Source organism: Papaver somniferum, chromosome 7 (assembly GCF_003573695.1).
Source record: "Papaver somniferum cultivar HN1 chromosome 7, ASM357369v1, whole genome shotgun sequence".
Taxonomy (NCBI): domain Eukaryota; kingdom Viridiplantae; phylum Streptophyta; class Magnoliopsida; order Ranunculales; family Papaveraceae; genus Papaver; species Papaver somniferum.
In genome coordinates, this window is record NC_039364.1 from 48,099,529 (window position 1) to 48,115,799 (window position 16,271).

General features: G+C 36.5%; 1 protein-coding gene and 1 pseudogene across 1 annotated transcript; one reads left to right on the forward strand and one right to left on the reverse strand.

Annotated features, from left to right (window-relative positions):
• Window positions 1–7,320: 7,320 nt before the first annotated feature.
• On the forward strand, window positions 7,321–11,274 carry LOC113297226 (annotated as a pseudogene).
• A 524-nt stretch (window positions 11,275–11,798) lies between these two features.
• On the reverse strand, window positions 11,799–15,814 carry LOC113297227. Its single transcript, XM_026545655.1, has 4 exons — window positions 15,276–15,814; window positions 14,595–14,648; window positions 13,315–13,440; window positions 11,799–12,216 (listed from the first exon to the last, which is right to left on the reverse strand). Exons 1-4 carry the CDS (start codon window positions 15,732–15,734, stop codon window positions 12,022–12,024), a joined length of 834 nt encoding a protein of 277 aa, XP_026401440.1. The 5' UTR covers window positions 15,735–15,814; the 3' UTR covers window positions 11,799–12,021.
• Between the last annotated feature and the right edge of the window lie 457 nt (window positions 15,815–16,271).

The following is a 16,271-nucleotide window of genomic DNA, read 5'->3' on the forward strand; positions in this document are numbered from 1 at the left end:
TTCCTTTTGTATATATTTTGCTAATCCAATATGATCTCGGCTGACATATGTTGGATTCTTGCCTTGAATAACGGAGTTCTAATATTGCTTTCGCCGAAATCGGGTATTCTCTTTCCTTTTTCTCTACTCAACATGATCCTCTTCATATGTTGTATTATAATTTTGTTCATATTTTGAAACATTGAGGACAATGTTTAGTTTAGGTTTGGGGGTGAAAAGTAGATACTTTGATAATATGCCATAATTGAAAACAAGAACTCCTTCTTTTTGAAAAAAATGAAAAAAAAAAAAATAAAAAAAAAAAAAAAAAAAACAAAATGGAGCTCATTTACCTTGAAATGTTGACTCTTGTGCAAATATGTAATTATTAGGAGTCTTAGTCTAGATATTTAGGCACCCTGATTCTAGCACAATTCACATAGTGATAAGAAATTTGCACGCGCACGATCTACCAATACATGTATAGCCTCGATCTTCAAGGTGTTTGATAGGAAGTCACGATTGCCAATCACTTTAGAATACTGAACGAAACTTGACTAGCTTGTTCTTTGGTTGGTTGGGATAGAAGGTGGAGGTTACATTAAGAAAGACAACCATCGAATTTAACTGGGTGCATCAAAAAGGGCTACCTCTTGCAAAGTGTCATGTAATCTTTTGTTTCCTTTTGTATATGTATCAAAAGTGTTTCCTTTTCAAAAAAAAAAAAAAAAATGAAAAAAATGAAAAAATCAAGTATTTATCAATTCCATCTCTCTTGTTCCAAAAATAAAAGAGAGTAGTCAATGTAAATAAGAGTCATGTAAAGAGTCATTTTGTTGTTTCATTGTAATAAGCAAGGAGGGTGTATGCCATTGATGTACAACGCGAGTAATTGTGAAATACCTCCAACTCATTCACAATTCTCGTAAAGTCCGGACAGCTAGCTAGATTTCGACCTTGGTTCTTAGCCTGAGAAACTATCTCTTGGTGATTAGTAGTCATAACATCCGATCTTTCTTTACACATGTGTAGATACACTTTACACTCTTATCACATGTCTTTATTTGTTATCAGTGCTAGGATTGTGCCTTTGATAGCTAGATTGACATCTCCATTTTGCTGTGAGCTTAAACTGACTTGCACATGTCACATTTGATGGAATCTGAGCTTATATTTTGACCTAGAACTTTGTAGGTACGTTCTAAGCAAACCTTCACGAGACTTCAACTCGTCCACTAGGGACACTTAGTGGTTTAAAAGGCTTAGTGCATACGCTAAATGCATTCGAGAGACCAGCGACAGTGGTATAGGTAGGATTTCCTTAGTTTTGTTTTACTTGAGGACAAGTAAAATTCAGGTTTGGGGGTATTTGATGAGTGCTAAAAAGTGCATATTTCTATATATTTTTCTTGGCATTTAACTCATCTTTTGTGCATTAATTCTACATTTTATCCCATATTCTGTGTTTTCGTTGTTTTCAAGAATAAATACTTTTCTTAATTAATTTTGCATTTTTAGGTACTAAATAAAGCCTGGTTAACTCACGGAGCAAAGAAACGGCAAAGACTCTCGCTAGGAGGAAGCGAAGAAGATGTTTGCAAGAGCCGGATCAATAGAAGTGGGCTTGAAGAGGAAGAATTGTTCTTAAAGAAGATATGGGCTTGGCATACCAAGGCCCAAAACCCTTACCCAAATCCATTTCCATTATCCATACCCATTTCCATGAGAGCCGTCAGATTGGATCCATCTCATCATCCAACGCCCCTCATCATTGTGCATCAAAATCCAAAGCTCCTGTCAAACACCATAGTACCTAACCCCATCTTGAGCCGTCAGTTTCGTTGCATCTCATCATCCAACGGTCGCTTCAAGCTTCATCCCATCGTGCCGTTCAATTACATCCAAAACTGATCATCCAGCGTCGTTCGTTCGCTGTGCATCAGACTCCGATGTACCGCTCAATACCGAATCATCAAATATCTTCTACACCAGTCGAGCCAAACTCTCCCTTTCTCCCAAAACTATTTTCTCCCCGACCAGAGCTCTGCAACTCCATCTCTTCACCCCTCACCCTCTGCGCCACCATCTCCATACCCTGTCCATCACCAAAAACCCCATAAACCCATTCCCTAGTTGCCTCTCTTTCTCGTTCTTAGCACCCACACACCCTAGGTGCTACAATCAAGAGAGAGATGAAACTAGGGTTTCATCACAGTTGAAGAGGAGACCCAAATCGAGGAGTTGATCGAGCAGACAATAGCAGAAGAGAGATGGGTTCGACAGAGGAGACAAATTCAGGGCATGGGTAAGTTGAGTAACCCAAAAAAATTGTCTACTGCTACTTTTTGTGTAACCCTAATTTTTCTTTTGGGTATAAATTGAAGAACTGTAACAACATTGAGTGCATGCTGGATTAGCTAGAGCTTCACCCAAGAGGACTGGACTAGCCAGTTCCTCAACTGTTGGTTCATTTGTTTTGTAAATTTTCAGTCATGTTTTGTTTGAATTTTCTCTTATTATCATATGTGATGAATGTTAATGTTGTTTATATGTTGAGCATGAGCTAAATTGTTGCAGCTGAGGTTTAGATGAAACCTCGGTGCACTGTTTGATAGTGGAATGCTAGGTTAGAGCCTTAGTGCATTGTTTTGATTGAGCAATGGGAAGAGACTAATGCTCATAGTGCCTGTGATTGATTGTTCTGTCAAAAGACAGTCAATGCTAGGGGCAAACTAGTGAGCAAATTAGTTTTCCTCCCATTCTAGATGTATGCATAGGATATTCAACTCAACCTAGGATCACATTGTTTGGCTAGGACACAAAGGTGGACTCTAAGCCTTAGCTTAGACCACAATACCTTATTTCAGTCACTTACAATTTCAGTCTTATTTTGCTCCCTGCTCAACTAAATTTCTTAGCTATCTTGATGTTTATTTCTTGTATTTTGAAGCCTGTTGTGCATTGAAATCAATGCACAAACTCACCCCTGCCCTTGGCTCACATCCTTGGTTCCATGTTGTTTTGTCATCTTTGCTTTGTTAACTGTTTTGGTTCTTTGCAATTGCCATATTACTTTGCCTTGCTCACTGCCATAGTGCCTTGTCTCCATTGCTAGCTTAGGAAAATTTCTTGTATGCTCCCACTCCCTGTGGACTGATCCCTTGCTTACTCTCTATACTAAAACTTGGCCTTGTATACTTGCAAGTCTTTTGTGTGTCGTTCCCAAGCACACCAGTGTGCACAATACTTGTTTTGGTAATAGAGGATCCAATTAATAATCGGTTTATCCTTATCCTTGTGGTAGATTGGATTGATTAATTGAGTAGATCGGCATCAACACAATTCTTTGGATTAAGAGTGTTGTTGGATTAATCTTAAACGATTACTTCGGTAATTGAACATAAGATATATCTAAGGAACTGACGAAGGAGTTTATGTTAAGATAAACGGAAGAGCCGACTCATATCACTTGGTTGAATAGAGTTGATACCAAACAAATTTGTTGTTCCTTTACTTTTTGGAATACGAACCAAAGAAATTGTTCCAAGTACGTGACTTATTTATAAGTTGGAGGCGTGGGAATACATACGGAACTAGGTCAACTATAGATTTAGTTGCTTGGTCTCAACTATACGAAGTTGGTGTAATTTTGTGTAGCGGCTTAATCCTGAGAGTATTCAATTCTGGACAAGGTCCCGGGATTTTTCTGCATTTGCGGTTTCCTCGTTAACAAAATCTTGTTGTGTCATTTACTTTTATTTTCTGCATTATAATTATTTTATTATAATTAAAGTAAATTACACAAACGTTGCAATCCTATTGTGTTTGGTTAAGTCCGAACTTTTGTATCATGTAAACATACTTCGTTGTTGTATTGTCTCGATCTCGTATCCATAGACGATCACACGAAGTGTGAACCGATTAGTTGTATTGTCTCGATTCTGTCCATAGACAATCACTTTCGGAGAAAGGACTTATAGGTAGGAAAAGTTTTAGCTTGAGATATATTTTGGTACCCTCGCCTTTTCATCCACCTATTTCGACCAAGGGGGAGCTTTTGGTTAAAAACAACACAAGTATCCAGAAAAACACAAAAAGAACTAATAACTTACATTCCGCAAGCCAGTTCCACATTCTGATACGAGTCATAAAATAGACACACCTTCAGAATTAACCATTCTGGTCTCAACACCTTCTTCGCTTCCCTCCCTAATACCAACCCTTCTCCTTCACTTTGTGAACGAAGCAAGACTGGAACGGCCATTTCTTGGTTTAGGCCAGGATTGTACAGATTGATCTCTCGAATCTAAAGCACTCCCATGCAGTGCATTTGTTTAGGGTTTAGATTCGTTTCTCGGCGGCACACCCAAATTTACCAAAACCGGCAGAAACAATTTTTACCCCAAAACAATGTCTTTGTTATTTGAAATAAAAAATAAGATTTATTCTTGTTGAATTCATGTCTTGAAAGATAAATTGCAGTCTCATGCTTGTTAGAATTCAGATTCTTTTAATTTGGATAATGTTTTTTTGTCATTTTTGAGATCTTCAAAGAACTCTTTTACACAATCAGATACACGGACCTTTGGCATATATATATTGATTGTGAAAGAGAAAAAGAAAAGCTCTACAAACAATCTTTTTCAAGGGTCTTTTCTTTGATATACTTGCAATTGTATTAGGTTTTGTCCATACAGGCTGTCGAACGAAAAAAGTTTCTGGTGTACTTGGTACCCTCTCATTTCAATTGGTATCAAAGCAGGAAAACACCGTTAGACCTAATAAATCTGTGTTTTTGGCGATTTGAATCTATTGGCAAGAGTTCAATCTCTATTAACGTACCACCAGCATTCAGCGACATAAACTACTTATGGTGGAAAATAGTTATGCCATGCTTCTTGTAAGTCTATGATTTCCAAACATGGGTGCAAGTAGTCAGGGTATATGTTCCTCCAACAGTTTTCAATGACGGTAAAACTGTTTTTAAGGATATAACTGAATATAACGTGATTGGAATCAGTCCTGCATAACATAATTCTGATGGATTGAATTTTGTTATCCATTGCCATAAGCCAAGGTCTTGAACATCACGTGCCTACGTGCACTACGTTGAAGGATGCTTGGGATATCTTATAGACCGTATTTGAAGGGATTAACCAAGAAAGTAAGACTTCAAAACCTAACTTTTGACTCCAAAAACCTTCGTATGGATGATGAAGATTCGTTTGAGGGATTTAATCACAAGTTATCTGAAACAGTGAATACCTCTCATGTGTTAGGTAGGACTATCTCTAAAAAGGATGTTGTGATACAAATTCTGAGATCTTCCCAGTCCGATATGAGTCTATGAAATATGCCATCACCGAAGGAAACGATCTTTCAACACTTTCGAGAAGCAGTCTTGTTAGAATGTTAAAGATCTTTGATCACGAACTACAGAACAAAACTCTCAGATCAAGTAACTTTGGTTTTATTCCTGATCATATTTTTGTCTCCTTGAAAGAAATTTCGGGAGCCTTTTTCGTAAGGATGGCATTAATTTAATATTAAAATTTTAGGATTGTGAACTCCAATTTTATGTTTCATCACGTTGGATATGGCTAGAAGATTTTGATTTTTTTTTCTTATGGATAATCTAGAATTGTCGTTGCCAACATTAGGATTGTAAACCCTGATTTTAGTTTTCTTCCCATTGGATCCATCTGTGAGATTTTTCACGGTTGATCTAAAATTATTGTAATTAGACACGGTAATAGATAATCGGGACGACCGAAGGGAGTCCCTTCTATACTATCACTATGGAGCCTAAAAATGCATTGCTTGCAACGTTTTTTTTTTCATTTTTAATCGATTTAATTGAATGGGTCTTGGTCATTTTTTCTCGAAATTGAGTCAACAATCGGAGAGTTATCGTCCCCGACTACGGTTAGGAGCGATAAAAACGAATGGAAGTCGACCCAATTGACTGCTAATACGGCATGAAAATGGTCAAAAAACCGTCACCTAAACTTTTAATTTTAATCTTGATCGTTGATTGCTAACAAAATTCAGCCATCAGATCTAAAACTGTTACAGAAATTTTACAAAATATGTTAGACAATTGTTACAATATAAGTGTTACACGAATATAACGCTTATAAATGTTATATAAACACTATTACAGATATTGTTGTAAAAGCTGGTACAAATTACGTCACAAAAAGCAAGCCCCCTACTTTGTCCGTCCCAGTTTTGCTGAAGTAGTCATCTAGTTTCATTTTATTATCTAATTATATAATTCTTATTATGTAACTAAAAAAATATTTATTAATATATTCTTTTTATCATTATTGACAAGGATAATTTTTCACAAGGCGTCAAGATAAAATTATTTCAATTACGGAAATAGCTTAATCTCGCGGGTTGTATCGCAAGAGAGAGGGGTGGGACACACTAACCCACTCCCTGCAAAACCGCCGAGTCATAAGGGGGCCACCCCTTTTCTCTCTTGCGGTGCAATCCCGCGGGATGTGTATCACTTCCGTATTTTTCAGAAGGCGTGAAAAGTATTAAATTATATTTTTTAATAAATAATACTCCCTCCGTCCCACTATTAGATTACTTAGTTTAAAGTTTTGTCCCATCATTAGTTGACCTATTTCATTAAACAAGGGAACATTTCTAAAATTATCCTTTTGATTGATTATCATTAGTATAAGAAATGTATATAATTTGATATCCATGTTTATACTCGTTATATAGGTGTTTTAAAACGCTTTACAATGATACAAAGTTTACTAAAATCCATGGTATATTTTGAGAGATAAATCATTTCTAAATTTTACAAATTATTATCCATAAAGGTATATTTGTAAAAAAACACTTAAAAATACTCCTTCTCGTTCCTTGCCTTAAGAGCATCTCCAATGCATAGGGTCAAGGTCATCCTATGTGGAGGTCATTACTAAATGACAAAAAAAAAATAATGTAAATTTTTTTACCTCAAGTTGATCTCCAATCCCCAAGGTATTATCTAACAAACATTTTTGAATTTAGAGACAAAATAATGATGTGGCTTTAAGACCCAATGTCATAGTGAAAGTCTTATTTACACTTTCTCCATTACGCCCACTTAGCCATGCCATCTCTCTCTATGACCTTGATCCTTGTGTTGGAGATGAAATTTGGTGCAAAAAGTCTTAAATCCTAAGTGTCATTCAATTTTAATACCTTTATCCCTTGTATTGGAGATGCTCTGAAAATTTCAGTTAGGTCATCTAATAGTGGAACGGAGGGAGTATATACTTTTTTATAAACTCACCCGATTGATCTACTCATTTTACATGTGAAGTTGTGGTCAAACCAAGAATGTCCATTTTCTCTGCTCCTCCATGTTTTTTTAGTGGGCGTTCCTCAAAGTTCACGAGGTTTCCTTGTCCATTTCCGCAACTGAAACTCAAGAAGGTTCTATATTTTCTTACTCTCTCGTTAATTCCGTGCCCCTATTTGATTCACAGAATTGCGATAATTACATTGTTATTGATTCTAAATATACCGATCTATCTATTTTCTTGATTCATACATATTCCATTCAGCTGTACTTGTACTCAATTTTTTTTCCTCCGGGATTTTAATAAAATTTGTTTTATCTTTATATTTCATCTTACAAAACGTTATATCCCTCTGTATCAATGAAGAAGAAACCACGATTTTACAATCCCAAAGGCGAAGGCCGGTTGTTTCTAAATTAGTTTTTCTAGGATTCGTTAACTGCATATTGGAACATCTTGAAATGTCAATAATCTGTGGATTGCCCATACTGGAATGTGTCTACTGTCTGGCTTGTGCTCGTTGGGGATATAAACGATGCCTTCATGCGGCAGGTCATGAGAGTGAGAACTGGGGCATTGCTACTGTTGAAGAGTTCGAGCCTGTTCCTCGTCTCTGTCGATTAATTCTCGCCGATTAATTCTCGCCGTATACGAAGATGATATACGAAACCCTCTTTGGGCTCCAGCTGGTGGGTATGGTATCAATCCAGATTGTTTGATTCTTCGAAAGACATACAAAGACACCTGTGGCGGTGCTCCTCCTTACATAATATACGTTGATCATGATAACTTCGATATAGTCCTTGCTATTAGGGGTCTAAATTTGGCAAAAGAGAGTGATTATGCTGTTCTATTAGATAACAAGCTCGGGCAGAGGAAATTTGATGGTGGGTACGTCCACAATGGCCTTTTAAAGGCAGCTGGGAGGGTTCTTGAAGCAGAGTGTGATATTTTGAAGGAATTGGTGGAGAAATATCCAAATTATACTCTAACATTTACGGGTCATTCTCTTGGGTCAGGGGTGGCTGCACTGTTGGCCATTGTGGTGGTGCAGAATCGGGATAGACTAGGGGATATAGACAGACATAGAGTGAGGTGCTATGCTATAGCCCCAGCTAGATGTATGTCCCTGAACTTAGCAGTGAGATATGCAGACATCATCAATTCTGTTGTGCTGCAGGCAAGTTTCTCAATCCTCTTTCTTTCTAGTTTTGGTCACCACCTGGAAGTCCTTAGATTTTGTATGACAGTTAAGTGTATGTGATTCTTAAGCAACGGTAGAACGAGTTTGATTGCCATGATATAGTACTCATAGAAACTTCTCTATTTATCTATATGTTACATGTAAATTTAAGTAGTTCAGGAAATGTATTTTGGTTATCATCGTATGACCAAGAAGTTCATAATAGAAAATCTTGCAACACCTCTCAGTAAAATTTACTTATGTCACTTGGTTTTGCAGAGGAACTTGTATGCCCAACATTTTTGTGTGTATTTGCTTACCAAAAATATTGTTTTAATAAGAGGGGATAGTTTTTGCAACATAACATAACACAGCACTGCTATTTGATTTTGTGAACCACGTATTAGTAAATACCTTAGCAATTCCATGAAAGGTTGTCCAGTAATATGATGAAACTATCTTGTTGTCTGAAATCTTCCTGCTGTGGGATGCAGCTCAGGTCACTGTTGCCCTGCTTCTTTTTTTCATTACGTGATGAACTGTTAAAGCGACCTTACAAGTTTCTGCCTGTAATTGTTATGTCACACTTCTTTATATTTCTAATTTCTTGGAGTTCCTATTATTATGTCACTCCTGTAGTTTCCTATTTTGCAATGGGTAATTTCTGCTTCTGATTGACTGACTGTTTAGAAAAAAATTAGTGAAGAGCTGCCAGCAGTTATATGAAGTACCATGTCATACTTTATTCTTTGTAGGTTAAACAGCTCATGGTGACCCAAATGTGAAGGAGGATCTAGGGGCAACTTTCCTTTCTTCTTTTTTCATTTCCTTTTTCTTGAAAGCAGTTAGTACATAGCCTTCTTTGTCCTGAGTGAAACCTAAGAATTGAAGCAGAAAATGTCCACCTTCTTTGAGCTCACAATTTATCTATATTAAGAGACCCTAAACAGATTGCACATATATTGCCATTGTCTCTTTGTATTTTTATTTCTTATACCTTTTTCTTTCTCAGTTATGTTACTCGTAGTTTTTATCACATGATCCTTTTGGTGGTGGTGATTATGTATACTTTGATGCTAATAGCAAACTACTTTTCTGAGTCAGGATGATTTCTTACCCCGGACAGCCACCCCCTTGGAAGATATTTTCAAGTCCCTCTTCTGGTAAATCTAGTCTTTATTCATCCTTCATATATCTCCCATTTTAGTAAGAACAATTTGAAGTATATGCAACACGATCTGGTTTATACCAAATTAGTTATATTTTCCTTGTACAGTTTGCCGTGTATATTGTGCTTAAGGTGCATGAGAGATACATGGGTACCAGAAGAGAGGATGCTAAAAGATCCTAGACGACTGTATGCCCCTGGTCGACTATATCACATTGTTGAGAGGAAGCCTTTCAGGTATAATCAATCACCTACTGAGATGGGAGCAAGTTTTGCGTTGCAATTTTTGTCTGTTAGTTCTTAGTTTCTTACTGACAGTTTGCCTCAAAGGAATGTTAAGGGTAAATCTCTAGGAAATATGTAGCCTTTAGCATTTCTAACCAACTGATAATGGATATTTCAGTTTGCATTTAGAAATCATGACTAACACCTTGTTGCAATTGCATGTAGCCGATCAATTATTTCTTAGCAAACCATTATTAGGTTTATCTTAGTGTGGTATACAATGTTGATGTTAAAATCATGTTTTAACTAGATTAAACCAATAAGCTCGGTGACATCCATTTGTCATCCTATAATATAGACTCTGATGATTTATCCTCGTTAGTCATGAACGCGGTTTTGAGTGACAGATTGGGAAGATTTCCACCAGTTGTGAGAACAGCAGCGCCCGTGGATGGGAGGTTTGAACACATAGTTCTTTCCTGCCATGCCACTTCGGACCATGCCATCATTTGGATTGAAAAAGAAGCGGAGAGGGCTTTAAAAGTAAGGAAAGCTTCATATTCTTCTAGATTTCTACATTTTTGGCCCCCCTGTTCAGATCCCTACAGTGGAGGATTACAAAAAATAAATAAATTATGTAGGAAATCATCTTCAGACCTTGAACCCTCTTTTCTTTCTTTTGTTTGATTGAAAGAGAGGATTAATTAGGACGAAGAATGTACAAACTTGGACCCTCACTTTACAACTGTGGACAAATTGATATGATATTCAGTGGAACATCACAGTTTCTTTCAGTAAATAAAACGAAATTTATTGATTTTTTGTTGGCATGAACTGTTGATTCCGATGCATCAGTAGCTAATGATGTTTCCTTGTTCTTAAATTGAATGAAATATCATTGATGTAGTTAATGTCGGAAAAGGATAAATTCATGGAGATTCCAGCGAAACAGAAAATGGAGCGACAAGAAACTTTAGCAAGAGAACACACTCAAGAACATAAGGCGGCACTGCAGCGGGCAATCACTTTAGCTGTTTCCCATGCCTTCGCTCCATCTCCATATGGAACGTTCGATGATGATGATGGAGGAAGCTCTTCTTCTGCTCGTAGTGGTGATAAAAGCAGTGGATCCTCCAAGAAGAACAAGCCGAGGGAGAGTTGGGATGAATTAATTGAACGTCTGTTTGAGAAGGATGTTTCCGGTCGTATGCAACTTAAGAAGTCTCAAGTGTAAGTATACTTAGCCAAACAAAAGTAAAAGAGAATAAAAAATCCTGATGAAAAGATGAAGACACCATTCATTTTACTTATTCTTAGGATGCATGTATTATACTGTCATTCATATGATATGATTTGTCATTTGTGTTGCTGTGTCATTTACTGGACACAGTGGACTCGTTTTTGTGGTATTCGTTGTTTTTATTTAGTTTAGCTCTCAATCTACAGGAGATTTCCAGCTATAATTAAATGGTTTTTTTTCTTGTTCAAAAAAAAAAAGGTTCTTTCCAGTCCAGTACTATAACCGTTAATCTCAATAATTTCCCGCAATATGGGACAAAGAAATAGACTTTCCACCGAGTGATATTCGCTATCTCACCAGTGATGGGTTTTTTTATCGCTGGCGCTATAGACCCGGTCACTCGATAAAAAGCATAGCACGGAACCATTTTCCCGTAGTTTGCCATGCCACCTGGTATAGGAAAATTCCACCCACCCAAAAAATTGTGACATAATTTATTTATTTTTACACTAAAGCAAAATATATTGATTAAAAAAACGGGGTATAAAAAGCAAAGCTATCAGAGGCCACTTTCATTCTGCAGCGGAGACTTGTACCACCTCAGATAAGTGTACACAAATTTGAAGAATGAACAAAAAATTATTTCGTTTTACATTAAATTTAAGAGTAAAAATCTATATGTAGAGAGAGTATAACAAAATTTCAGTGAATTAACTTTGTTGATGCATTCTGCAGCTAAATGTAAATGGTTTTACATTTGTACAGTTTCAAAGATTTAACAACTTCAGCAATTCTAATTTTAATACTCTCCATTTACAAAGTATGTAAACAATACAAAAGATGCTATAGTGAACCTAAAATCAAAAGACCAGCACAGAAAAGAGCATGTTGGATGTTTCTATTGTTTTCATTAGACTCATTTCTCCTCAAACTCTACATCGATTATGTCTGGATCAGACTTTGAACGAAACTTGCTGCCTCCACCACCTCTGGAAAAGAAGTCACTCGTAGTAGATTCCTTTGGCTGCCACACAGTGTTCCCACAGCTTTGACAACGAACAACTTGGTTCTTGATGCCTGCGAACTTCCGCTTGCATTGCGGGCAGGCCCCCTTGTTACATAGATGAGATTAAGGCATAATAACGATTAGTAACTACCAGCATCTTCTCCAACATTTCAGTATATACATAATCAAAGGTCTTGCAACCTGTGTTACAACGATATGCCTAAAAAAAATCAGCCGTATCGATACGTATTTACACGGATACGCGTACTAATACTCCCAATACTTCAAGATACAACTCACTTAGAAAACTTTGACTAAATATTAGAAAATTTAGATATTTTACTAGATTGTATGAGAAGTTTTAACTATAGTGACAATATTAGTTCCGAATCTGTCCACTGATCTTGCTTTAGACTTTCTTCCTTCTTATCCAAACTTTTTCTCTCTTCAGTGAGGTTAATCATACAGATTATATTTTAATCATGCAAACACATGTATGTATTTTGTTAAGTTTCTATCTTATATATAATATATTTATGTTAAATGTTAAACACATGCCGTATCGCCGTATTTTAGTTTTTCAAGTTGGTGTATCATAGTAGCGTATTGGTATCTTGTATCCGATACCGTATCCGTATCGTTGCAACACAGCTTGCAACTAAACAAAAACTTGTAAATTAAGCTCCTCGGTCAGATAAATATCTAAGTGAAAGTTCATAGTTGGCACTAACAAGGTCACAACATAACGAATAGGAAACATAATCTACTAACCCTCTTAGGAAAAGGAAGGGGACGCCTTAAGTTCATACTGCGGTTTTACATAATATGTTCTTTGACATGGGTTATTTTGATTCCATAACCCTTGATGTTATTTATTTTTCTGGGCCTGTGCTGGCTTCCATCAAAGACCTGCTATCCTTTCCTTGTATCAAAATGAGGGTTCTCATATATTGTTTTTTTTTTTCATCAAACAAAAACGCATCTATAAGAGTAAGGGGCCAGGGTTCTTTCTATACTTTCTCTCATTACTAGAAACTGGAATACCACTAATGTAATATAACTAACTGAACTAGGCGATTTACATGCTCCACCCGCAGATTAGGCAACACGAATAAGTAATCCACATGTTACCGATTAAACCGCTAACATCTGTCTCTCAAATAAGTGAGCCACGTGTAAGATAAGGTAGGATAAGAAAAGTACCTCAATCACAAAGTTCTTGGCAACCGTTCCAATGAGAAGAGGAGCAGCAATAGGCAACACGAACGTTGCAAAAATCAAGACGCGAAACAGCCATCCAGACAATGCAAACCAAAGGAAAAAAATTGTCTGCAGCAAACCAAAAAGACAAAGTGACTAAGTGAGCAAATGATAACAGCAGGAGAAAGAAACTATTCATGAACGAGATACACAAATAAGAGTGCCAGAATTTTGAGCCTTCTGCAGTGCTATACTGAATAATTTATTCACTCTTACTATTAAAGACATATTTGGCTATAAGAATACTGAGTAAATCTGTTATCTGAAAACATATTGATGGCTTTTAGTATTTGCATCCAAGTTAACAAGACGGATGTAAAGAATTACGGTTACAACAGCGGGTCCTAGCTGAAAAAACATCCAAAGAGGTGTACAATAATCATATTTCATCTACACTTGTTAAGATAACACTACAGGTGAACTAGTATATTGCTACATATCGTCATTTACTCAAGGCTGATGCAGATATTCCCAAGGAGGAACACACCGTGTACCTTTAGAACAAGTTAGTAATAATAGTAAAGCCAACTATGCATAGTACTCTCCGTGTAAAATAGAGGATCTTGTCAGGAAAAATGGTTTTGCCAGATATAGAACTAACTCTGAGTACGAGTCAGCATTGGTCCAGTGGCAATCAAAATATATGTTTCTATGCTAACATGATATAATTCAATATCACAAGAAAATGGTGATGTTCCAGAGCTGAGATGGTAGAGACTGGAGACAACATTGAGATAGGTGTGGTGAATATAAGAAATGTGAAATGTTTCATAAATTCTCTAGAACTTTTAACCAATTTTTTAACTTTGAAGCATGCGCTCAAAATGAGAAGTACGTTTAGCCATCTCAGAGAAAGGCACCTTTGGACCCAAAACGTTGGTTGTTGAACCTTATGTCATCAACATCAACAGTATGTAGCATGGAGGGTCGATGAAAAGAAAAATCTAACTCCTTGCTCATGACCTATGGACAAGCAAATGATGAAGGGAGTGACAAAGTAACTAGCATACACAATTAAACATTCATTCTTAACCACTTCTCACACATCAATTATGTACGACCAAAAGCTTGTGTAAAAGACACTGAATTTTTTGGAGCAGACCTTAACAAATATATATTATAGGATCAGCTAGCTTGAAAAGCATCAACATGCAATAAAATACACTTCTTTCTGACAAAAATAAACCATATATGTGTAGTTCTGATAATTATGAGATACTCACAGCAAAACTCCTTCCCAGCGGAGAATTCAAGAAGTCACTAAGCTGCTTCCTGTACTGCAAGCACAAGCCAAGAATCACTAAATTAGAAATGACAGCATGTCAAACTTGAAAGTAAAAGAAGTGTAAATTTACAACAAAAGTTGAACACCCGTCCAACTGAAAACAGCCACTAGCAGGCAACATGATAATTAAACGCTTAGCTACATAGAACCAAAATTATTGTCAGCACACTTTTGCAAGTTATCATCATAGGTTTTCTCAATCTTTTCCTACGGGTATAGACTAAAGAATCAATAGATTAACATAAATAAGATGATGCTTCCTGCATCCATTGTTTTCTTATCCCCTAACAGCTCCAAATATCACAAAAATCTCTCATAATCACATGAATTCATAATCCAATTCTTATTTATATTAATCTAAAAGAAGAAGCAATCATAACTAATCCATTCCATGTATCCAGTCAGTAGCAAATTTCTACACAAAACACTACTGCGGAAACTACCTAATTTCAAATTCCCTTTTACTTTGATTTGAAAAAAAGTAAGAACAGACACCTCAAAATTCAATTAAGACACTTTATAAATTGCACAAGTAAAGAAACAAATTCAAAGATAAGATAAGAAAAGAAAAGTAATCCATGAATTAGAAAGAAGAGATAAGGGGGTTAAAAATACTAACCCTAGGTGAATTCCTGGAGAAATCGACGGAAAATGAGTTCCAACGACGCCCAATTTCATATTCACGATCAATTTCTTTAACCTTAATAAGAGCAGATTCTTTAATAGAATCAAAACGACGAGAAATGGAATATTGACGGTCAAGACGTTCAGCAGCTTTCTTAGCATCATAAACAAGCTGTTCAAATCCATCATTAGCACTCCTCCATGCATCTTTCCATGCTTCTTTTGATGTTACTTTCTTCGCAAATCCATCAAAATCACTTCGTTGAAACGCTTTTATTTTCACTCCTCTTAATTTCTTACTTGATTTTACTTGAAAATTAAGACTATTATTATTATTATTGTTACCAAAACAACACTGGTGATGATGATGATAAATGGATGATGTGGAGGACGTAGAAGATGTAGATGAAGAAGGTAATAAGGGCTTCCATTGAAGACTTGTCGCCATGGACATAACAAAATGTGAGAGAATAAGGGACTGTGGTTGGTTGGATGAAGTTGCTTCGGGGAAAAAAAAATTAAGGGTTTGTTTGGATGGTGGCACAAATGAAGAGAGGGAAAATTTCTCGGAACTGTATTCGATGATTGTTCAGTTCTCGAGAATTCGGGGATACTATGTTGACACGTGTCATATAAAACGAAACGGACTACAAATGAAAAATCCTGGCCGTCAGATGGAGACGCGTTTAGGACTGTTACAGGTACCTCTTATTTAGTCTCGACTCTTCTTGACGCCTGTTATCTAAAATTATGTTGGCACTTGGCCGCGTCGGCAATAAGCAAATAAGATTCAGTGGGAGCTGCTCATGGGAGTGAACTTGGAAACTGTGTAGATGACGCATATTTGATGCATGCGTGAGTTTGTTTTTTTTGTTGGCAAATGCTGCAAGACAAACAACTACTCCCTCCGTCGGTCACTAATAAGATGACCTAATTGTATTTTGCATAAATTTTAAGACAAAGAGTAAAGTGGAGTATATTTGACTATTTT

What these genes read in the sequence shown, in the direction of transcription:
- LOC113297227 (XM_026545655.1), bottom strand. Translation starts at nt 15,734, where the DNA reads ATGTCCATGGCGACAAGTCTTCAATGGAAGCCCTTATTACCTTCTTCA. An exon ending in TCTCCAGGAATTCACCTAGG is followed by an intron (nt 14,649 to 15,275) that starts GTTAGTATTTTT and finishes TTGTGCTTGCAG; the next exon opens with TACAGGAAGCAGCTTAGTGA. An exon ending in CGCTGGGAAGGAGTTTTGCT is followed by an intron (nt 13,441 to 14,594) that starts GTGAGTATCTCA and finishes GGTTTGCTGCAG; the next exon opens with ACAATTTTTTTCCTTTGGTT.